The sequence below is a fragment of the Artemia franciscana genome, chromosome 13 (genome assembly GCF_032884065.1).
Source record: "Artemia franciscana chromosome 13, ASM3288406v1, whole genome shotgun sequence".
NCBI lineage: Eukaryota > Metazoa > Arthropoda > Branchiopoda > Anostraca > Artemiidae > Artemia > Artemia franciscana.
Window position 1 is genome coordinate 15,472,345 of NC_088875.1, and position 24,939 is coordinate 15,497,283.

The 24,939-nt window shown below is 33.6% G+C and overlaps 1 protein-coding gene across 8 annotated transcripts in view; it reads right to left on the minus strand.

The window, feature by feature from the left end:
* LOC136034577 (glutamate receptor-interacting protein 2-like) overlaps positions 1 to 24,939 on the minus strand; it is a 353,116-nt gene that overhangs the window by 19,091 nt on the left and 309,086 nt on the right. For all 8 annotated transcript variants that reach the window (XM_065715826.1, XM_065715825.1, XM_065715828.1 and 5 more), the window contains 4 exons: positions 13,707 to 13,890; positions 11,880 to 12,103; positions 6,555 to 6,776; positions 2,731 to 2,856 (listed from right to left, as the gene is read on the minus strand). In XM_065715826.1, the coding sequence (XP_065571898.1) occupies positions 2,731 to 2,856; positions 6,555 to 6,776; positions 11,880 to 12,103; positions 13,707 to 13,890 (756 nt within the window). The remainder of the gene's footprint in view (positions 1 to 2,730; positions 2,857 to 6,554; positions 6,777 to 11,879; positions 12,104 to 13,706; positions 13,891 to 24,939) is intronic.

The following is a 24,939-nucleotide window of genomic DNA, read 5'->3' on the forward strand; positions in this document are numbered from 1 at the left end:
TATGTTTAAATATGTATATCATATTTTTACTTTTGCTCATGCTAAATCAAAGCATATTTTTCTAGTGAATGATTGAGCATCAAAATATGAAGGATGAGCTTAGCGACATTTTGTTGGTTGAAACAAATAAATACACCAATACGAATATGTTTTACTTTATTGTTGTATAACTTTTTTATAGCTTTTTTTTATAACTTTTTTAAAACTATTATTTGAAGTATTATTATTGAACAAATATACAACAAAAAAGTTCTTCAAAAAAATTGTTTTGCTCCTAACCCCTCACAAAAATATTCTAATCACGACAAAAAACATGTCTGAGTAGTTTTGAAACCGCAATAGACCCACAGAATAAAACTTTTACCCTGAAGAGAATGAAAAACTCTTGTTCTGGGAGTAAAATCTCTAAGATGTAAACACTGGTTCCACCATCTTATGCTTTTTTCGCAATCCACTGGAGCAGCAAAATGGAGTCTACCAGATCCTATGTACTTACGGAAGCTCCTAAGTGGGACGAATAAACCAGTATTTAAAAATAAAGTTATTACAACATCAAGATTCTATTTTTTTGGCCTTAGAACAAAATTAAAAACTTGAAGACTAATCAGCTCTATCAGAAAACATTTTAATTTCCCAGACCATTTTATTATGTTCAAAAATGCCTCTTTGATATCTAAGGACCGGGGCTTAAAGCAAGCTTTCAGGGAAACAATTCGAATTAAGAGAACTCTATTCAAAAACCTAGGTTTAAATAGAAATGCCAGAATTGGGCTTAAGCTCAATCTATGATAATATACGACGGTCAAATAAAGTAAGATCAATTTTTCTCAATGATTTTGACCTCTGTTTACCTTATAATGAATCTTCACATTCAAAAAAAGTCAATGAAGTGGAAACTAAGAGATCGAAGACATTTACTTCTGCAACTACGCTGAAAAAAATAAGAGCACAAAATAATGTGTAATTATTTTGTTTTGTATAAATGTTGATTCTTCATTCGTATTGTTTTAGTTTATCTGCTGAGTACGGTCACTGTGTATGTGACCGAAATATCCAGAGTTTTTTCTACTGTTTTCACTGTCTAATAAATGGACTTTTCCTATTGGACTGTTATTTGTATGTTGGGGTCATTTTAGCAACTTGGCGCCCATGTTCGTATTTTTGTTCTTCACGCCATTATTTTTCGTACCATTTTGTGCCTGTTTCCGTTGTAAATAATTTCTTAGACTACAATGCTTTTACATTTACAAGAGAGTTTAGGAGAGAAATACGGTTTTAATTTAATTAAAGCAGTGACAAACTAACTAAAAATAAAAGCAACAACAAAACATCAATTAACAAAAAAAATCCGAATATTTCGACTCCATATCCGGGAGACTTTATCAACAGAAAAAAAGGGAAAAAGAAACAAAATAGTTAAGCATTTAAATAAATAAATAAAGAAGAACACAAACAAGAGCAAAAGAAAAAAAGAGATTTAGAATTAGCTCAACTTACAATAGTTTAATAAAGGGGCAGGTAAAATTTTCCAATAGCAATAATTCACATGATAGTCCACGAATAGGTGACAACTGTGTAAGCGTAAGTCGGGATGAGGTTAATGCTGACAAGAGTCACGGACGGCAGCTAAACTTGCAAATGAAAAAATTCACTCAAATTATAATGCATAAGTTCCGTTTACCTGTTTTGCCATATAGTTCAAGGATTTTAACCTGTAAATTTAATTATTGATGTTGACCTGGGTTTAGCTTTTTTCAAATTAAAACAATATTTTATTTTTGATAGACCCAGTTCGCCAATCCGATATTATAGAGGATCATTTTCTAAGAATTTGGGTGTCTTCTCTGTGATTACAGTTTTGCCGTACTTTGGAAGTTTTGTTAAGATGTGAGTTTTATTTATTTGTTTTGTCTGTTTTTCGTTTTTCTTCTGTCTGTTTTTCGTATTTGTTTTCTCTGGTTTGTGTTGTTCTTTTTCTTTTTCCTGTTTTTTCGTTGATAAAGACTCCCGGATGTGGAGTCGAAATATTTGGATTTTTTTTATTAACTAATATTTTGTTGTTGCTTTTGTTTTTTTTGTACTTTTGTCACTGCTTTGTTTAAGTTAAAACCGTTTTTCTCTCTTCAACTCTTCGTTGTTTTATTTTTATTTATTACATTTTGAAATAATTGAAAACATAGAGTTATTATCGGTCAATTTTGATTCCAGAGCAACAAGGATGGAACAAATCCACCCGAGCGTAACCTTAAAGACCATTTCACTAACAAAACAGAGGTTTTTACTAGCTTCAATGATTCTATACAGCGTCTAATGTTGTTAAATCAACCCTAAAATAAAGAATAACATAACACTTTACACGTTTAAAGAATAGAGCAGAAAACTGAACTTGTTATAAAATAAACTGAATTGGTATTCCATTGATCTTATGCTCTTGGAATCGAGTTACCATCTAGGTCTTCCCCCCTCCCTCTGCCCCATCCTTCAGAAAAGCTCACATACTCTTATATAACCCGCTTTTTCTCCTGCTTTTGTTCTTGTTGATAGGGTCGTCCGCAGTAGTATTAAAAGTGACTCTCAAGATCATTCAAAATAATATACGGTAAAAGAAAGAAATTCAATATAACATAGGAAGAGTCACAGGACATTAATAGCATGACTGCGCACAGCAGATATTGTGTGAATGTGTAAAACGAATGAAAAAAAAAAATCTAAACTGACTGATGAGCATACCTGGAGTTAATCCTGATATTAAAATCGGTTCAAAGGGGTCTTCGCTCCCAGATACTGTTATTCCAAGGGGGCCACCATGTCGAACCAACTCAACTGTGTAGACAACTGACCCACCCTCTGGAGACTCTTAAAGATAAGAATATTATTAAGCATAAAATTGACCTAGGTAAAATTGACCTAGGCGACCTAGGTCTAACACATAATGTACATACTACACTCTAATAAAGACATTCCCCCCTCCTTCAGAAAAGATCACATACTCTTATATAACCCACTCTTCCCCCAGTTTTTTGTCTTGTTGATAGGGTCGTCCGCAGGAGTATCAAAAGTCACTCTCAAGATCAGTCGAAATAATATGCAGTAAAATAGAGAAATTCAACATAACATAGGAAAAGTTACATCACTTTTTTTTTTTTTTTTTTTTTTTAACTGGTCCGAATCAGGATAATTATCTAAACAGAGGTAGCGTTCCAAGCCTAGTAACATCCTTGGCTCATTGCTTTTTGTGACAGATATAAGCCAATATCACTTGTTATTTCTCAAGTTTCGATACGCCTATTAAATGTTTTCCAAGGTAAGAGCACTGTATTAATAATAATGATTTCAATAATTAAACTAAATAATGATATACAATATATAATTTTATAAATTGAGATTTGTTTAATTTACTTCCTTCAAAATCAAGGAGTATAAAATATAAGTAAATAAGATTACGAAAATACTTTAACAAATCCAGACATATTGGCTACTTCTAACAGTTAAAAATTTGAAATAATTGAAACAACAAATACAAGTTGAACGAAATCACGACAAAGAAAGGAGTAATAAACAGCATGATGGAGGACTATTCTAATATAAAGAAAACACAAAATATCAGAACAATATAATCTACGTAGTTGTGTTATTGATCCAAATGCCTTTCTAATTATTTTGTGAATACATACAACTAGTTTTGATTTAGTCTTAGTCTAGCGTCTCGAGTCTGAAGTGCAGTAAGACAACCCAAGACAATCAGGAGCCAGAAACAACCCAGAGACAACCCAAGACATAGAAGCCAGAAAGTGCCTCAATTGCTAATTAATTCAACATGATTATTAACATTGATAGGAAAATATTCAAACTTTTTCCACTATTAGAAAGGCTTCTATCAATAAGGGGATAGAAAGAAAATTAACATTGTTAATTAGACTAGCTTTAGAATAGCCAACAAAATAATTTCATCAACAAATACTGTAGAAGAATAAAAGAAACATCTCACCCCCTACAGATCAAGGTTGTAGAGAAAGAACAAGACTGTATTAAAACTTTTAGGGGATAAAACTTAACTGGTATCTTTATATGGAGCAAGGAGTAGTTTTGGGAAACTTTTCAGACACTTTAAGACCTGTTTAGCAATTTGTCTCAAATATAACTGCCACGGGAAAACGCGCCGAAGGAGAATTTGCTGTAAAGAGAAATTTATCACATAAAACAATTTACCTTAAAAAACTTGCTAATCGTAAAATTTATTTCATCAATCTACTGAAAACTGTTCTTGAAAAGCAGAAAAAAGATATATTTGAATTATAATTTATATTTTACCCCCTCCTCATTGATTCCATGATATAACTACTTAAGTAGCCTTCTGGCAAGTGGAGAGAACAGGAGTGTGTTGAATGACAACAAATGACTATTATGAAGGGAGAGGTAGACAATACTTCCAAAAAGCCCTAATTTTATACTAATTTAAAATTTTGAGAATACTAACCCCTTCTCAAATAGCATCACATGGGTTTTAAATCTAGTAGAAATCCTGTCCGTAACTTATAGAGAATTATTTTCTTTTCCAGGCCAGGAGCCCTCTGCTAGGGCTAAGGAAATATACAATTCAAGGACCTTATTTCTTTTATTTTTTGTTCTGGGGATGGTAACATATTGATACTTGACTATTTAGCTATGAAGTTTCTGACCATAAAAATTATATGAACAGCCTTCCTAGAGTACTAGTTCGACCCCTTAAGTGCCTCTCCCCGTCCCATGGATAGGCCCCTGATTAACCCCTATGAAATACTACTACTGAGCGAGCCTAACAGTTTTTCCAAAGTTTTTAAAATATAAATTTGATGGACTACTGATGAACTTCCAATTCAATCAATTTTCTGCAGAAAAAGACTCTCGAGGCTTAATAACTCTAGTCTTAATCAGGCACACAACGAAATAAAGATTATACATACTAGCGTCCATTGATAAAGATAGAAACCATGAAATATCAGAAACATTTGACTTGTGAATCTAAAAAAATGTTTGAGTTTGTAAATTATAATAACCTAAACGAATTTTGAATCGAGCCCGGAATCAGGGATTAATGAACATTAGACGTGTTTCTATAGTGACTGACAATACTTAATAGTTAATACACTAAGCCTGACCCATTCAAGCCTAAAGGCATAATTGAAGGCAATATTGATTAGGGTGGAGGAGGACAGTACGCAGCTGGGTTGGTCTTAGGAGGCTTGGTGCGACAGTGAGCTTTTAGTAGTAGCAGTAGTAGTAGTTGTAATACTCATTTCAAAATCAATTATGCTTATTGTTTCTAGTTCAGTTTCAATAATTTATTTTTCCATGGATATACATATATATATATATATATATATATATATATATATATATATATATATATATATATATATATATATATATATATATATATATATATATATATATATATATATATATATATATATATATATATCTATATGACTAGGCTTATGGAGAGGTAGGCTCGAGAAACTAGGCTTAAACATGAATAAAATGACGTACAATGACGCAACAAAACTTTGAATAAAGTAAAATTTAACATTCTTGTAAGCGATAGGAAAGAACGAGATATACTGAGGATATACCTGTGGGTATCCCAGCATGTGGCAATTGACACAATCGGAACAAGTTTTAAATTCTTGGTAAGATGTCTGTGAGTGTAGACATCTGAATTTACTGAAATCTTTATTACTCTCTCCCTCTCATTTTTTCCCTTTTCATTTTTTTTTATTTTTTCTTATGTATTTACTGTTTATGAGTTAATGTTTAAAAGTATGTATTGCAATTGGAAAGGTAAATCAAGATTCAATAGCCTAGTAGCAGCTAGTTTTGGGGTAATGGTAAGCGGTAGCTAGTGGGAGTGTAAAGAGGCAATGGTAGTCAGGGATGAACCTCCAGAATTCTATTGGGGGGAAGAGTGATCTATATCTGGATAGTCAGGGGGCATAGGATATATAATGATTTTTTCTCCACATTATTGGGGGGGGGGGTAACTGCTCCCCCCACCAAACGACGCGCCTGGTGGTACTTAATGTTACACTCATAAATTGAAACAATTGCTCGAAAAGCAAACTGTTTGAAAATTTGAAATATATCTAAATGTGTACATAACGTGTAGAATGCTTATTTGGAAGAGGAAATAGCAGCAGGGCAAGACATTTAAGTATTATTAGTGGTTTATTTTGCAAAACATGAAGCTGCTTTATATTGTTTTAGAATTTTTGATTTACGGAAGGACATAATTTGACTTTCTAATGTAAATTACAAAATTAGTTTTAGATAAATTCTAAGAAATGAAACCTGATGAGCATCAGCCAAGAGTATTGGAAAAGACAGTATTATTTTTCAAATAAGCTCTTCGAAATTTTCCCTAGACAGCGAATCTACCGTATGGTTTGTGTAAAGAGATTGATTAGGCAGGGTAAAAGTTACCGATATGAATAAGATAATCCAAAAGCGCAGGGAAAGGAACGCAGACATAATAGCTACCACACCTGCATATCCCTCACACTATGCTGAAATCTTACCAGAAAACGAATCATCTTTTTGTATTCGCAACGTTGTCACTTCACCTGCAGACGCTGCTGACAAAACTTGTGCTGCTTCTTCTAAATTGAACATTTCGAGTCTCGTACCATCAACAGCCAACAGGTAATCTCCTGGAGCTATTGAGCCGCACCGATGAGCGGCGCTTCCTCCTTTAATTGCCCCGATTGTGAAAGGCTCTCCAACATTTCGTGAGGAAGATGCTGAAATGGAATAAATTGAATAAATTGAATACATTTCCAACTTTTTATCTGTTAAGCTTCCTTATCGTGATAATTAAAACTGCTTCTGTTTCTTTATTTTGAAGTTTGAAGTGACTAGTTTTAAACTCATTAAGTATACTTTCTAAGCTAAGCCTAGAAATAGCTTAGACTTGGAAAATGATGTGGAATAGAACTTGGGCTGGAAAATGATCCGAGATATTAAGGAAAAGCTTATTTGATTAAAAAAAGGAATGAAGAACGATTAACATTAACAAAAACGAAAGAATCGAAATAATTTAAATGCTTGGCGTCTGATGAGTTTTTAAAGCGGGTCGTTAAGACAACAGCCAAGTATAACTTTTAGAAAATTTTTTAGCCACCAAAATCGTGATGCACGCCTTGGCTGTTTAACGAAATGTCAATTTTTCAAGGTTCTTGGATGCGTTTCATTAGTACTTAGTACTTCTATTAGATATTTCGGTACATGCCCCATTGCAGATCTAAGTTCAAAAGGAAGCTCCTCTTTCTATCAAAACTCTGTGCAAATCACACTGGGAGTCTTATAAATTCTTTTTATACGTGAAAACTTTTTTTTATACCCATAATTCTTCCCATTATAAATATTTTTGGTATAATGATTTTTTGAATTATATTCTTTTGCTATACTTGGGTGTTTTATACTTTTTCTTAAAAGTCCATTTCAGCACTCTAGTTAGCTTTTCTCATATAGTTTTATTTGCAGATTTCAAAAATTCAATCAAACACCTGTTTATTTTAGCACCTATATCTTTTGTGCCATAAAATTGTGAATTTTATCATGAGAATCATCAAAAATTCTGCAAAAAAAAACTTCGAAATCGAATTAGCATAAAACTATGACGATAGAAAAATATGACAGCATTTTTGTATTTAGTTTATAATATTACATCCAAAAAATCTCCTAACAAATAAACATCACTTTATTTAAAATCCAGAGTACAAAAACATTAATATTTACAAACACTGGAAAAGTTTTATATGATTTTAACAGCTTATGCCGGCATCCCAATCTTAGAGGTACTGAAACTTCCTGTTTTCTTACTACCTGCCGGCGTTGCCAACTCTTTGAAAGAAACTGCATCAGTTTACAAATAAAATTGCACAGCAAGAATTGGTTTGTACCATTTGCACAGCAATTTTATAATTTGCCATAAAAAGAAGAACATTTCGGATAAACTAAAAATTGAACAGATATACGAGTCAGAAAGGAATCAGACATCAAAGTTTCCAGATATCTGGTTAAGGGAAAGATTAAAGGAATAAAAGTCGGGGTTGGTCATTTTGTTTAACACTGGGGGTAGCAAAGAGCTAACAGGACCCTTGAAAATTTCTACACTCAATAAAATTATATATATATTACTCCCACATTATTTGGGGGCAATTTACTCAGCCACTAGCTGTACTTGGAAAAATTTTGGAAGTATTTTATTGGTTGTGTCTTCGGTCAACAGTACCGTGTTTATTACAGATAGCTCTGTTGTCAGAATTTGAGTACTGTTTTTTTTTTTTGCGATTGCAGCCACGAAGAAAATTTAGATATCGGACCACAAATTGTCAATAAAAATTGCTATTTGACTTCTAGACATATTCTCTAATTAATTACTTTAATTATTTTACTTCACTTAATTAATAATTTACTTACAATTAATATATTTCATTTAATTAATGATTTACTTGTAATTTGTATCTTTCATGTAATTACTGCTTCCGATAAATTGTCTACCATCTGTTGTAGTTTCTTGTCAAATTTTGGAGTCTCGTCTGCAGGTAGATTTATTACTACTAGAGTTTTTTAACTAATTTTTTATATTAAAGCAGAAAAAAAACTGAAAAGTGTAAAAATTGAATTCTTTGTTTTTCCTTCAAAATACTTTTATGTGTAATCACAAAGATCAGCAAACAGCAGTTCACGCAGGGAGCTACCAAAGCTTGGACTGATCTTGTTTTTATAACAGCAAAAATCCAACCATAAAACTGTCTTTGCACCAGGAATAAAATTTAGAAGTTGGACCAGAAATTTTCCACAAATATTACAGGTACATTTATTTAGGATTAATATCTTTTTAAATCGTTTTCTCATAAAAGTAGAGATAATAGTAAAAAATTAGAAATTATGAAAATTAAGTTGTTTTTTCAATGAAAGGTTTTCGCAAGCGTGCTCATGAAGATCATCAAACAGCAGTCTGCCCAGGGAAATATAAACTATAAGACTGGTCCTCTTTTTATAACATCAAAAACCCAACCGTAAAACTTCAAAATCTTTCTGCAAGGCTATCAGGCCAAGAAACATTAGAGAGACTTTGTGATTTAGCATACAATAGTGACTTTGAAACCATTCATAAAGAAATAAAATTAGACTATTCAAAAAACACTCGAAGTTCTTGGTGGGGTTAACTTTAAAATATAATTACCCAGAAACTATGGATGATGGGGTAAAATTGGTTGCATATTTGATTTTACCATGTAAATCTCTGTTAAAGGTAACAAAAACTTTGTTATATCTAGAAAGTGTGCTTACTAGTGTTAATTTGAATTGTGGTGAATGTTCTCATGCTAATTAAGTAGCTGGAGCATAAAATAATCATAGTATATTGCCAGGAGTTTTTTTTATAAGCATTGGGGACATCTTTTATCACCAAAGATTGTGCTAAACCTTAGGCCTTGCTGTACAAGCTATCTTTGTTTTTTCTTTTAAAAAACATAAAACCTACTGTTGCAATAATTGTTTTGGCCTACCCTCATATCTGAAATCTCTGTCAGACTTGTATAACAGAGTGCTATGAAATGATTAGGCTAGAAGTGCTTCATAAAAGAGAATGTTTAGACTTCTGGTTAATAGTTAAACCAGTGTTAAACCATGAAAGAAAATACTTAAAAAGTGATCATGACTTTTGGTTAATAGTTAAACCAGTGTTAAACCATGAAAGAAAATACTTAAAAAGTGATCATGACTTTTGGTTAAACCAATTGAAAACACATGGTTCTGACTTTTACTAAAAGATTCTTCAAGCAAAACTTTACCGCATTTTGAAACTTTACCGCATTTTGAAACTTTACCGCATTTTGAAACTTTACCGCATTTTGAACGCTTTACCGCATTAGAAAACTTTACCGCATTTTGAAACTTTACTGCATTTTGAAACTTTACCGCATTTTGAAACTTTACCGCATTTTGAAACTTTACCGCATTTTGAAACTTTACCGCATTTTGAACGCTTTACCGCATTAGAAAACTTTACCGCATTTTGAAACTTTACCGCATTTTGAAACTTTACCGCATTTTGAAACTTTACCGCATTTTGAACGCTTTACCGCATTAGAAAACTTTACCGCATTTTGAAACTTTACCGCATTTTTGAACTTTACCGCATTTTGAAACTTTACCGCATTTTGAAACTTTACCGCATTTTGAAACTTTACCGCATTTTGAACGCTTTACCGCATTAGAAAACTTTACCGCATTTTGAAACTTTACCGCATTTTGAACGCTTTACCGCATTAGAAAACTTTACCGCATTTTGAAACTTTACCGCATTTTGAACGCTTTACCGCATTAGAAAACTTTACCGCATTTTGAAACTTTACCGCATTTTGAACGCTTTACCGCATTAGAAAACTTTACCGCATTTTGAAACTTTACCGCATTTTAAACGCTTTACCGCATTAGAAAACTTTACCGCATTTTGAAACTTTACCGCATTTTGAAACGCTTTACCGCATTAGAAAACTTTACCGCATTTTTAATCATATCATAGAAGGTTTGTCATTAATGAAACTGTTTGTTAATGTCATTGATGCCGAACATCATCAGTGACGTCGTTAGTAGGAATAAAATGAAGGGCACCCGTGACATAAAATCTTCAGGGGCTAAAGTAGGAGCTTTCAGCAGAGTAAAAAAAGAGGATTGTTCTTGTCATTACGTCGATCTCGGAGGGAAAGGGCATAGTTTGACTATACCGCTCAGAAGGCTCAGTTAGCCTAAATTTGTTCAATTTGGCTCAAGTTGTCCCGGATTTGTTTTGTTTTGTTATTTGTTTTGTTTTTTTGTTTTTCCCTCGGGTGATCGACACAGTGGTCCTAGAATGTCGGGAGACGTCTTATTTGAATAACAATTAAAAGTCCTAGTGCCCTTTTAAACCGAACGAAAAGATTCGATGGGATTCTAGGCCCCCTCTTGCGCCCCTTTTTTTCCAAAATCATATGATCAAAATTTTGAGATAGCTATTTTGTTCAGTAGAGTTGAAAAGCCCGATAACTATGCCTTGGGAGATAACATGACCCCAAAGTCCATGGGGAAAGGTCTTTAAGTTATAAAATTTTTGCATTGTTTACGTATAGTACTTGCTATTGGGAAGTATTTTTCGGTTTTTTTTTGGGGGGGTGGGGCACGAATTTCCTCGGGGGATATTCCCTGGGGAGGAAATTTTGCAGGGGGTAAATTTTTCAGGGGAAATTCTTCCTGGGAAATTTGTCAGAATTCCTCTACGATTTTTTTTTTTTTAATGTTTTGCTGTCTCTTTGCTGACTCAATTTTACGCATGGAGATTTTAAGAGTAATTGTCTGGGGTATATATTCAGCGGGATTGAATTGTCTAGAGGAAATACCTATAGGGAGGGGGATTTTTCCGTGGAGGTGTAGCCAGGTTTCCTGGCATTATTAAAAAAAAAACGATCAGAAATTAAATAAAAATAAGGGTATTGTCCCCTCTTCAACACCTCGCTCTTTACGCTAAAGTTTTAATTGTGTCGCAATTCTTTAAGAACGACTCCTGAAACACAAGTATCGTTTAATCAGAACAATAAGAAGCTTGAAAAACTTTAGCGTGAAGCTTGAAGCATTGAGGGAAGCATGGCCCTTCATACACGTAATAATTTCTGTTCGTTTTAAGTTTTAATGTTGCTCCTTACCTTCAGCTGAAAAAACTTGTTTTTTATTTATTTAATCACCTTCTACACGATGACTTTAAAACTACAATCTTTTCGAGTTCCGGAGAAGAATCAAAGCTCTCAGAGTTCCCTAATTACAAACTTGTTCAAATAGAGGGAAAACTATGGTTATTTTACCAGTCAATTTTATTCCTAGGCTGAACCCATGATTGGCTAGTTTGACAGTAAAAACACCGGAGGCAGGTACCACACTATGAGCAACATCGCACTCAATTGAAATATCAACTCGAGCTGTTGGACGAAGATCTCCTAGGAGTCTCGAAGCTTCAATGACACCTAAGGTGGATGTCGGTTGACCGTTCAATGTAAGAACCCGGTCTCCAGGTTGAAGACATCCTGACCTACAAAATAGCGTCGACGAGTTACTTGGATGAAATGCAACTCTGCAAAGAGCCTATACAGAATTAAAATACAAATAAATTGGCCAACAAGTACATATTCTCCTGAAGACATTTTTGACGATTCTTGAATTGAAAATTTTCTGAAAAAGTTGTAAAATTATATGAAACAAGTGACTACCGCTAGAAGGTTCGGATTTTCTTTTCTCGACTTTTAATTTTTTTTTGCGAACTCTCGAGAAACTAACAGAAAGGACTACAAATGTCCATAGATTACCTTTTTATTTGATCTTAAAAATTTCAAAAATTCCCAAAAAAGTGTCAGAACTCCAGCGGGACTAACTCAAAATAGAAAACAAAAAATAGACAGATAATTTTTTGACAAATATTCAGTCTGTCGTCAGTGTGTCGTAGTTAAAGTAAATAAAACAAGAAAACTCGCACTAGGAAAACAAAACTACAAAATTAGAAGATGCATAATATAACATGGTTTAATCATATTTTGCTTTGCTGCTGTGTTTACTGTGCAAACCGAATAAAAGTTTCTGAATTACACAACTTTTTAGCTTATTACTTGTCCACAAGAAATAAGAACAAATACTTGTCCCCTTTTTTTTGCTGGCCAATAACTTATTATCCCTTTTCACATAGAAGTAGGTTCTAGAAATCTATATAACACGTGAGTAGTGCATTGAGGCAGAGACTTGTACTTTTTTTTTATTAGCGATGCGTGAAAATTTATTTCCCTATCGATTTCGTTTTTCCGTGCTTCGCCGTCTACTACTACTATTATTATTATTTTGTACTACTATAGATGCTTTCGGCGGTGTCATCAGATGGAACGTATTTGCAGCATTGGGACGTTTAATTAGATTCTTCAGTATTAGCTTCTTCAAAGAAGCACATTTTTGTGATAAATTGGACACTCGGCGCATTGTCGTTCGAAAATATTTTATGCTACTATAGATGCTTTTGGCAATGTCATCAGATGGAAAATATTTACAGCATTAGGGCGTTTATTCAGATTTTTAAGTATTAACTTCTTCCAAGCAGCACATTTTTCAAAGCAAATTTTGAGACCGGAAACTAGCTTCGGTAATGAAAGTCTATTTTATGAACTTATACAGGCCAAGACATTTTGAGGCCCAGTCTAAAAGATCTAAGTGTCCTCAAAATGTAAGATACCCTTAACACACAAAGTATTCTTTGTTTTTTCAAAGAATATATATTTCCAATAAAAAAGGTGTCTTTCAGCTTTTTAAGGTATATACCATTTGAATCTCGTAGAACCATCTGACATTTGTAAAAAAATTTAAAAAAATTAGTTTTCAGATTTTTCCCAGAGTAATTATTACGTTACATTTGTTACAAAATACTATATGGTAGTATGTTCATTATATTACATTGTTACGTGCCTCTTTAATTGTGTAGACACAAGCTCAAGAGACCTGCTTAACATAACTTGAAAAGGTTGAGTCACACAAAAGTCCTAAATTGTGCAATCACTGAAACAATAGACTAATTGTAATCTAAAATGTAGCCTACATTTTTATAGGCTAAATTATTGACTAAACCCTAGGCAACACACTATTTTCAACAACCATACCTTGATGCTGATCCTTGACCATCAATTTCCTTTATTACAATTTTTCCATTTTTATTTTCGAGTGCAATACCCACGCCTCCCTTTGGTCCGCCTATGAGGGTCAAGTTGAACACTTCGGGATGGTAAAAATGAGTCCAAGAGGTTGATGAGGCTCCAGTTGTCGTAGACGAATTATTAAAGAGATCTAAAAATTAAAATAATGAAAGAATCACTGGAGATTTGAAATTTTTTTAGGTTTTAAAGAAATTAAAAAACGGATAAAGTTTAACACAGTTTGAATGATTGGTAGGGCTTAAAAAAAGTTTTAATGCTGCTCCTTTTTTTCAGCTGAAAAAAATTGTTTTCAATTTAATTTCTGATCGTTTCTCATATAATACCGGGAAACCCTCCTAACCTTCCATAGAAATTTCCCCTTTAGAAAATTCTTCCACAGGAAGTTCCCCAGTGTAAAATGCTTTCCCAGGAAATTACCCTCATAAAATTTCATCCTCGCTGTAAATTCACCCAGAAAATTTCTTGCTCACTATTTTTCCAGAAAATTTCTCCTTAGCATACTCTTATTATATAAAAAAACAAACTTGATTTTATTTAATTTCTGATTAATTAATTTCTGAGCGGAAAGTTCACCACAGAGAATTATTCCTGATTATTCCGTGGAAAATGAGTATATTTTGTATAAGAACTCTGGTAAATTTCCCCCCGTGTAAAACTCCCTCTGGAGAGTTTGCCCCGGAAACTTCCCTCCTAGTAAAAATTCTCCGCGCAGAAAGTACGCCTCCTCCACAGAAAATCCCCCAGAAAAATATTTGCATACTTCCGAATTACCAATACTATATGTAGACAATAAACAAAGTTAATGGCTTGCAGCCCTTCCCCCGGGGGCTGTGAGGGGTTAAGTCATCACGAAAAACATAGTTATTAAAGAGAGAGAGAGAGAGAGAGAGAGAGAGAGAGAGAGAGAGAGAGAGAGAGAGAGAGAGAGAGAGAGAGAGAGAGAGAGAGAGAGAGAGAGAGAGAGAGAGAGAGAGAGAGAGAGAGAGAGAGAGAGAGAGAGAGAGAGAGAGAGAGAGACTTTTATTTTAAAACGACTTTCACAGCGCAAATTAAACGATAAAAAAATGATCTAACAAAAGAGGTCGAAACTATTTTTAAGAACTTACAATTTTCGAATGACTGAAGTGAATTCAAGAAAAGATCTTTAAAGGATATACATAATAATTTATGTTCGTTTTAAATTTTAATTTTATTCCTTACTTTCAGTTGGAAAAAACTTGTTTTGTTTTTTTATTTACTAACAACCATAAGCCGAACGCATACAATATCTTTGGCTTATTATCACATAAAAATCATAGTTATGAAGCTGCTTAAAGTAAAATTAAATGCTAAGATTGGCCGGAAAATAACACAAAAAAATTATTGCTTTTATCGGCCATTATTTTACAAAATTCAGACCTTAGTATAAAGAGCGAAGTATTGACGATGGAACATAACCCCTCATATACGTAATAATTTCTGTTCGTTTTAAGCTTTAATTTTACTCCTTACATTCAGTTGAAAAACTTTTTTTTTAATTTAATTTCTGACTGGTTTTTAAATAATGCTGGGATGTCTAGTGCCCCCTTCATAGAAATTATTTTCATCCATGAAAAATTCTTCCATGGAAAGATCCCCCTGCGTAACCCAGTCCCCTCACCAGAAAAATCCCCCCGGAAAATGTCTGTATACTTACCAATAACAAATACTATATGTAAATAATAGACAAAGTTTACAAATTGCAACTCTTCCCTTAGTACTTTGGGGGATTAAGTCGTTCTCAAAGACATAGTTATTAGATATTTCGACTATGTTGAACAAAATGGCTATCTAAAAATTTTGATCCGTTGACTTTGGAAAAATGAGCAGGAGAGAGGGCCTAGCTGCTGCCCTCCAATATTTTGGTCACTTAAAAAGGTCACTAGACCTTTTAATTCCGTTTGAATGAGATCCCTCACGCAACTCTTGGACTACTGGGTCGATTATATCATCCCTGAAAACAAAAACAAAAAAAAACACGCATCCGTGATCTTTTTTCTAACAAAAAATACAAAATTCCACATTGATGCAGATAAGAGCTTGGAACCTCTAATACTATTCATTATCACTACAATTTGATAATTTTCATAATATTTTTCAGGAAATAAAAACCCATGCATCATATATATCTGATAGTTTTGTGGGAATGTTGAGAGAAGTAAGTAATCCCTAATAAAGTTCCTTTTATCAGCTTCGTTTTTATGATGTCTTCAAGATAAGACTCAGGAGAAAATAAAAGAAATACAGCACTAAAGGCGAGTGTTCCCAATTACTTCTTATCACATTTTTAGATACATTTACCAGGACATAAACATTGTGATAAAGAAATAGATTAGATTGTCTTTTGTTTTTAGAAGTGCCCATTGCTGAAATAAAAGCGTATGTCAAAATTAAAATAAATATGGAATGTTTTGTCAAAAATAGCGATATAAAATTCGGAAAACTAAACTCACCGAATAAAAACAAATACCCAAGCAACGCAAATAAGATTTAAGATTTAACATAAATTCCTTAATATTTAATATATACAAAAATATTTATATATACAAAATGTTTAATATTTAATACAAACCAGAACAAAGGAAAAAAAGAATAAAGTAATATAAGTGATAATGTTTAGCCAAAACTCCTGTTATAAGGACTAGGATGGCACTGTTTTCCGTCTTCATTAACGACAAACCAGACTTCACTTTCAGGATTGGAGGCTTCGATTCCCTTAGAAGAGATTTTTACAGGGATTAGGATTGATCATTGAAATATTCTCTGTTTTTAGCTTTAATCTTCCCTTATTGTCACAAGGGACACAAATCCCCTCACCGGCACTCCAATGTATAATTCCTAAAGTTATTCAAGGCACAGGCACAGGAAATAGGCTAGAATCTGTGTGTTTTTGCGCACGACCAACACATTTCCAACAACTAATGCATGTGACCATGTAATGAGCTCCAAAATGAGCCTCAAATATTTCAGAGTTGCTTCAAACGGTTGTTAAGTGGTTCAACCTATTAGCTTTGAATACTTTAACTTGGCTTTTCTTCAGTTTATAGAAAAAAAATTCGATTTTTTTGGACTTATTGAAAGTTTTTGACATTGGGATTTAGGATAGGGAAGGTAATTTTCAAACAGAGTTTTACACCTCTTAGATCTTCCAGGGATACATACCCATTCCTAATCACTGTTTTTACAAAACATGATTAAATTTTAGATGGCGTTGCATTTTTCTCCTGAAATTTAATGTGCGAGTCGTTCAATTAAAATGTGATCCATTGGTTTGTGCCACTTAGACAGTGACGAGAGTAAATCTAGACTATTTTACATTCATTTTAGCTTTCAAAAACTGCTACATCCCACTCTTGGGTATCTAAAAAGAGCCGTCGTACAGCAAGTTATAGATATGTAGGCTATAGGAATTTCTTCTCGATTAGTCCTTTTTTGTAATTAAGGTTATTTCTTGATGTGTAACTATTTATTTGTGTTTGAAGTTCTCCCTTTCGTTCCCTCAACTCTTGGAGTTTTTAACGTTTTTGTTGTCTGTTTTATCTTCTTTTCTTTTTACATTTGATGATAGCGAATGAAACATGTTGTGCATGGTTTTACACAAAAATTACTGTTTTCAAACTCGAATTTTATATATAATTGAATTGAAAAAAGGTTTTTCTGGTTTAACAGTTTTTAAACATTGAAACAACCTGTTCATCTACAAGTAACCATAACTTACATTAAAAAACTTAAAGACAACTGAATACAGAAATAAAAAATGGCTTGCTATATTTTCTTATGATTGTTTTCTTCTGCAAATTTTCCTGCAAGGCCTGCCTTCTTTGTGCAGCCATTTAGTGTGTTTGAGCCATTGCCATATAGTAGCATAAGATGCATAGCTTAGGAATACAAAATCTATGATTTGTCAGCTGAAAATAATCCACCAGTCAGAACAAGATTTGCCGTTTTACGTGTCGTGTTGATGCATTTCAATACGCGTTTTCGAAAGAATAAATATTAATTAAAGTAGCTAAAGCTTAGATTAAAAAAATAAGTTAGACGTTTTTAGTTGTTCTTGTAATTGCTTATATAATAGTGAAACGACAGCTTAAACCGGCCTAAATAAATTTTGAACTTCAACCTAAAAATAAATTTCGGCCCAAATAAATGTTCGGTAATTTAGATGTAAGTTTTATCATAAATAAGTAGAATACAATTGCGCAGGGTGTTAACCTTTTGGCCCGTCCCCTAAAATATTGGCATTCTTATTTCTCTGACAATTCCTTATTTGCGATTTTTTTGCTTCTTTTTCGAATATGTTCTTACGTAGAGATGACAGTCTCGTTTGAAATAATGTTTGGGCACCTGTCTTCATAAGAGTAATGATTTATCATTATGTGATCCCCGTCCTGCATTAGTATCCGGGATCATATTTTTCCCTGAGCCCAAAATAATTCCAATGTTTTATAGAACATGAAAATTGGAACTTGGAATGTTACGACGTTAAAAATGACTATCGCATCGACATTATGAATGACGAATTCATACAATTCGAACTGGACTCATTAGAAGTTTCAGAAACTCATTTTTCAGGAGTTAGGAAGCAAGAAATTAGTTTATATAGAATTTGTTTACTCAGGCAGGAAGGATGGGATACATAGACAGGGAGTAGGGCTCATGAGGAATAAGGAACCTGCTAAGTCTTGTTTCCGCTGGGAAGGTATAAATAATAGAATACTAATTTCTCATTTTATGACTAAAAAGTTCAGGGTATCAGTTATAGATGTATATGCCCCTGTAGAACCGACTGACGGAGATGCAAGTGAATAAGGTGAATTTTACTAACATTTACAGGAGCAAGTAGACTGGGTCCCAGGTAGAAAGATGAGGCTTCTACAAGGCGATTTAAAAGCCCAGGTTGGTAGAAACAGGGATAGATGATATACTAGCCTAGGTAAACTTGGTGTATAAAAATAAAACAGTAATGACTACAGGCTTTTGCAATTTTGTAGGTATAACAATCTGGTTTTAACTAATACGGTGTTTGGTCATAAAATGGCCTATAAGTTAACATGATATTCACTTGATGATAATACAGCAAACCTTATTGATTACGTTATAGTAAACCGAAAACTGGCAGGATCAATACAAGATACTAGATACAAGTTTTTTGCATCTTCCCCCCAAAAAAACCTTTTCTGGAAAATACGCTTTTTCCGGATATTTACTTGAAAGCTTTTCCGGCAGGATTTTAAAAACAATCAAAAACTAATGTTTTGCTCGAATGAAAGTCTGCAAGGAGTAATTTTCAGCTGAGTTTATCCGAAAAACTTTCAGGGGGGATTTCCCCATTGGGGGGAGGGGAGCATTTTGCATGAAAAGAACTTCCCACGAAGGAATTTTTCGTAGGGGGAAGGAGTTTTTCATGGAGGGGGAGCAGGATTTCCCGGTATTGTTTAAGAACGATCAGAAATTAAATTAAAAAAAAAATATTTTTTCGACTGAAAGTAATGAGCAACATCAAAACTTAAAACGAAAAGAAATTATTAAGCATATGAAAAAGATTGCCCCCTCCGCAAGACCTTGCTTTTTATGCCTAAATTTTGACTTTTGTCCTAATTCTTTAAGAACGATTCCTGCAACACAATGACAGTTTAATTAGAATAATGACCCTTTTTTAAAATAAAACTTTAGCGGAAAAGGTGAGATCTTGAGGAGGAGGCAACCCCTTTCATATATATAATAGTTTCTGTTCGTTTTAAGTTTTGATATTGCTCCTAACTTTCAGTTGAAAAGCTTGATTTTTTTTTATTATTTAATGACTTGCAGATAATATTTGTTAATGGGAAACAAACCGAATAAGTTTTTCAAAGAAAAATAAAGAGCTTTATCACACCATCAAAATAAAGTCAAATAATCTTGAAAGTCAAAAACTACAGAGTCTAAAAGAAAAAACGATAAAAGTTTTTTTTTTCATGAAAAAGACTATGTCAATACAAAAACAAACAAAAACTAATTTAAGAAACTTTTCCACCAAACAAGTTTGTCAAAATAATAGTAAAGAGCTCCATTAAGCCAAAAATGACTAGAAATAAATTTAAACAAGTTTTCAAGCGTAAAACCACCACATATCACCATTAATAAATAAATAAAACCCAAAATGAACAAAAATTGCAATAAATAACCGAGTCAAACTCAAAACGAGCGAAAATAGCACGAGTAGGGCTTACAACCCCCACGCCTTCTCAAGACCAGACCATATTTGCACTTTACTGAAAGCAAATGCATTTAAATGTTTTCACTTTTTGACTTTAATAAATATGTTATATGTTTTTTTTTATAGGAAAGTGCAAATCATTTTCTGGTCTTGAGAAAACATGGGAGTTGTCAGCCCTAATCCTTTTAATTTTCGCCCTTTTTTAGTTTGAATAGGCTATCTATTGTAATTTTTGTTCGTTTTGTGTTTCATTTATTTATTAGTAGTGATTTGTGGTAGTTTTACACTTGAAAGATAAGAAAAACAAACTCGTAGAATTTGTCAACGCTTTCGTCCGTAAATACTTAAACAATAAGAATTTGTTGGTTTCCGAAGCCAACTATCCTTTCAAAGGAAAGCTATCTGAAATGTTTTGGTGCCATGTGTTTTTAGCTTAATTTTGATGAATTTTTGCCTACATTTTTCTTCTTCTTTTTTTTTTAAATTTGGCACCCGCTACTACCAAAAATTACAAAATTTATTATAGAAGTCTTTTCAACAAAAAGGATTTGCGCTTTTTTTCAGAATACTTATCGTATGTAAATTCATCTTTTTTGCGGTTGGGGGTAATTTCCACGGGGGTATTTCCAGCGGGGGAGGGGAAGGGTATTCTCTAGAGGTGTATTTTCTGGGGGGTATTTTCCGTGTGGTACTTTCTTCGGGGAGATTTCCCGATGGGGGGAGGTTTTTTCGGGGGGGGGGGGGGGGGTAAACGCCTAGAGCCCAGATGCACATAATCCTCATCAAAGCTAACTTATACAAAACTCTACTCTTTGTTCCCTCTCATGAAGTCCCATTTCCCTTAAAAGCATTTCTTGTGACCCCATTCAGGGACGAACAGCTTTTCGTCTGGCCCTAGACCGATGGACCAAAAGCCCGATTTTTAGCAATGTGTCATCCTTCATCCGTAAAATATGGTATAGCCATGTTTTAGCTTTAACAATAGGACTAGAAAGTAAGTTCGATCCAAATTTTCATTAGATCCTGTTTGGTATGCGGTCAGTTCAACGAGCACCAAGAATTGTCTTTACACCACTGTCGAACATTAAAAAATGTTCTTGAGTTTGCCAAAGCACCCACAATTCAAAGCACACTCAACTGCTGTCATAACCGTATCTTTCAACTTTCTAATGTTATTTCGCAGGATTATCTTCCCATTCTTCCAACCTTTTTTCGACTGCGAAAAAGCAATCTACGTCTTTGCTATTGTACTTCTTACATTTTCATAGCATCCCAAACCATTACTAATAATACAACTCAGGCAAGTTAAGCTATATATTTCCTGGTTACCTAAGGTCAGCTTTCCATCCTCATTTATTCCTTGTCTAAGGGACTTAGGCTTCTTAACATCATTTTTTAGTGTATTTTTATACCTTAAACCCTCTCAGAATCGCAAAACTTCGTTTATTTTGCTAGTATCTTTATCTGGGATACTCAAATCATCTCTTTAATCCAAATTTAGGAGAGTTTTACCTTCCATTCGATACCATATTCTTTTATAAGCTTTACTAGGCTCCTGAGAACAATGTCCATGGAAGTAAACGGGGATAGGATACAACCCTTTTTAACTCTTGATTCCGTATAAAAACAGCTACTAACCTTAATTCCTACATTAACTAAAGCATTATTGTTCTTGTACATAGCACTACTCACTTGCAAGAGTCACCCCTTGCTTACAGTTAATTGCAATGAACTGTTTGATTATATTATCATTTGCTTTCCTAATAATCCATATTGCGTCATAACATATTATTTCCCTCAAATATTCCTTTTCATTAGTTATTGGCTATTCTTTAGCGTTTCTGTTAAATACTCAATATTTCAAAAGCTAATTTTCACTTCACTTATCAGCCTTTAAAACAAAACTTGTGCAATTCATTCCTCGACAAGTTTCGATGAGATTTTATCGAGGTTCCTGAACAAAACAGTGAATGGGTGTTTTTTTTCAAAGTGATGTAAATTATGAGCCAGTAAGAATGGTACTCCTTTTGGCACTATTATTTCCACAAAAGAGTCTTTGTCATTCTTCAAAACTTCTCTATAAGCTCGTGGATTCCTTTATGTAAAGGGAAATCTATGAACCACGGGATTTATTTCAAAATTCTAAGAGACAAGAAGCCTTGGAAATATCTTCCAAAAACAACATGCTCTATAGAAATACAAACTTAATTTCAGTTTCTCGTCTGTCACACGCCCCTTGACAAGCTACTCAACGAAGTATTTATGAACACGGTTTAAAAAAGGGTATTTTTCAAAACAAGTTATTTTTGGAGTAACATCAGACAAAAAATCTGGGGCAATAGAAAAACAAATATCAAGGATTATGTCGTTTGCTATGCTTGTCGTGACGGTTAATTAAATGGCTGTTTCTTATGCATTCCATCCTAAAAACAAGACATCAGAAATGTAAAATCAACACAGTTGAAACTTATCGCTCAAAAGGACGCGTAAGTTTTTTTTTTAACCCAAAGATCTTTAAATCTTCGATGGACAACTGCTCAGATAAACCAATTATACATTTCAAAAATATTTAAGCATGAATTATTTCTTAAATGTTGACAAATACAAGTATTGAAAAACTTCCCAATTTCACACTTTTATTCAAGCCTTGACTGTCCAAAAAAGCAAGCTTTTTCACCTGAAAGTTAGGAGCGACATCATAACTTAAAAGAACAGAAATTGTTCCGTATATGTGTGGGGCTGCCCCCTCCTCAATCCTTCGCTGTTCACGTTAAAATTTTTTAAAACCATAAAAAAAGTTTCTTATTTTAATGAAACGGCCTTTGTGTTTCGGGAGTCGTTCTTAAAGAAGTGTGACAAAATTTCAAAGTTTAGCGTAAAGAGCAAGGTATTGAGGAGGGGGCAGCTCCTCTTTTATATGGAATACTTTCTATTCGCTTAAGTTTTAATATTGCTCTCTACCTTCAGTTGAAGAAACTTGCTTTTTTTAAATTTAGTTTCTTTTCTTTTTTCAAATAATACCGGGAAATCCTCCTCTTGTCCATGGAAAACTTTCTCTATGAAAATTTCTCGGAAGAAAGTACCTCCCACAGAAAATCGCCCCAAATAATTCCCTCCTCGAAATTCCTCCTCGGCGGGAATTCCCGCCAGAAAATTTCCTGCGGACAATTCCGTCTGGAAAATTCTCCTTAGCCTACATTCATTTGAAAAAAGACTTGTTTTTTTATTTAATTTCTGATCATTTTTGAAGTCATGCCGTCATTGTCCAGTCCTGCGTAAGATCCTCCCCCTAGAAAAATATCTCGACTCGTATACATCCCAATAAAAAAAAATGCTACTTCTGTATATTGGACAAATTGCATAGCTTACAGCCCTTTCCGCATACTGCGGGGGGAAGGGCGTCATATCATCCACACAGGCATAGTTATTGAATTTTTCAACTATGCTGAAAGAAATGGTTATCTAAAAATTTTCGGATGACTTATGGGAAAATAGGAGTCGTATGGGGGCCAGAGTAGGGTTCTCTGATACAATGAATCTGATGGTACAATCTTCATTAAGATTCCTTGACTTTTCGGGGGGTTTTCACCCCTTTTTCGAAAATCACACGAATTTTTTCAGGCTCTTAGCTTTTGATTGGTAACATTAAACTTAATGATAATTTTTCGTATTTAGAGTCAGGATAAAAAGTTAATACTTTTGATGTACCTATCTTTTATCAAAATTCCGTTTCTTAGAGTTTCTGTTACTATTTAACCGGGTTGCTCCTTACTTACAATTTCTTATCATGAAATGTTTGATTTTTACATGCAAGGCATTCAAAAATATACTTATTTTTTATGAGTGTGAAAATTGAAGAAAAATAAGAGCTGAAATACGAGGATTTATTGAAATACTTACGACTTAGAGAATTTTAACTTGAGATAAAACTACTTCATGCGTCACGAATACAGTTTTTCTTCCATGAGATGAAATTTTTGATCCGACTTTAACAACGAGAAAACACTTATTTAAAAATGCTTTAATTCTTTAAGCAAAACATAAAAGGAATTCTTCCGCACTTGAAGTACTTCATTTTTTCTTTAACGTCTGAACGAGCTGAAGCTATTCAAGAAAAGAGGCGTGAATTTAGCAAGGTACTGCTCCAGACCATGGCACTTGTGAAAGAAGAAGATGATACTGTTTTCATATGTATGATTTAGAGATGATTTTAGGCATTACCCTGAGGGCTGAGGTACAAATGCCACTCTTTATACAGGAGGTGGCTCGATCCCGTTTAGTATCCTCGAAAAGGGGTTTAGATGACACACAAATGGTAACAAGCTATATGGAATTTTCCAAAACACAACATGAACAAGCGTAACGCAAAATTCTATCTGGAGCTCGAGTCTGCTTGGGACGACCTAAGCTACGGACAACATTTGTTATAGCGCAATTTAAGGTCTTAAGTTATGCTTGTGCGAAGGAATTGAATCACAAACACCAAAAACAAGAAGAACAATAGGGAAATTGTCAAGACAGTGGGAAACAAATTAGAATGAATATTTCGGCCCTATATTCAAGGGCCGTCCTCAGCAATACAAAAATATATAAGAAGAAAAAACTTACAACAGAATAAAATCAATAAAACTAAAATGAAAAATTCTTCAAAGCAGTCCCAGCATTCTTACCTTAGCGAAGTTTAACTAGGACTTTTTTCAAACAGTCCCAATAAAAAATTTTTCAAAACAGTCCCAGCATCCTTACCTCAGTGAAGTTCAACTTATGGCATATGTTGAACTTATGCCATAACCAGTTGGCCAACTGCTTATGGGGAGCAGTTGACCAATGATATATTTTACTTTATTAGCTTAGGCGAAAAACACGCTAATATTATTAACCAACAAAAATTCTTGGAATGTTGCAAATTTGAAAATCTTATTCCCAAATCTATAAGATTCAGATTACACTTAAATACCCGAAAAG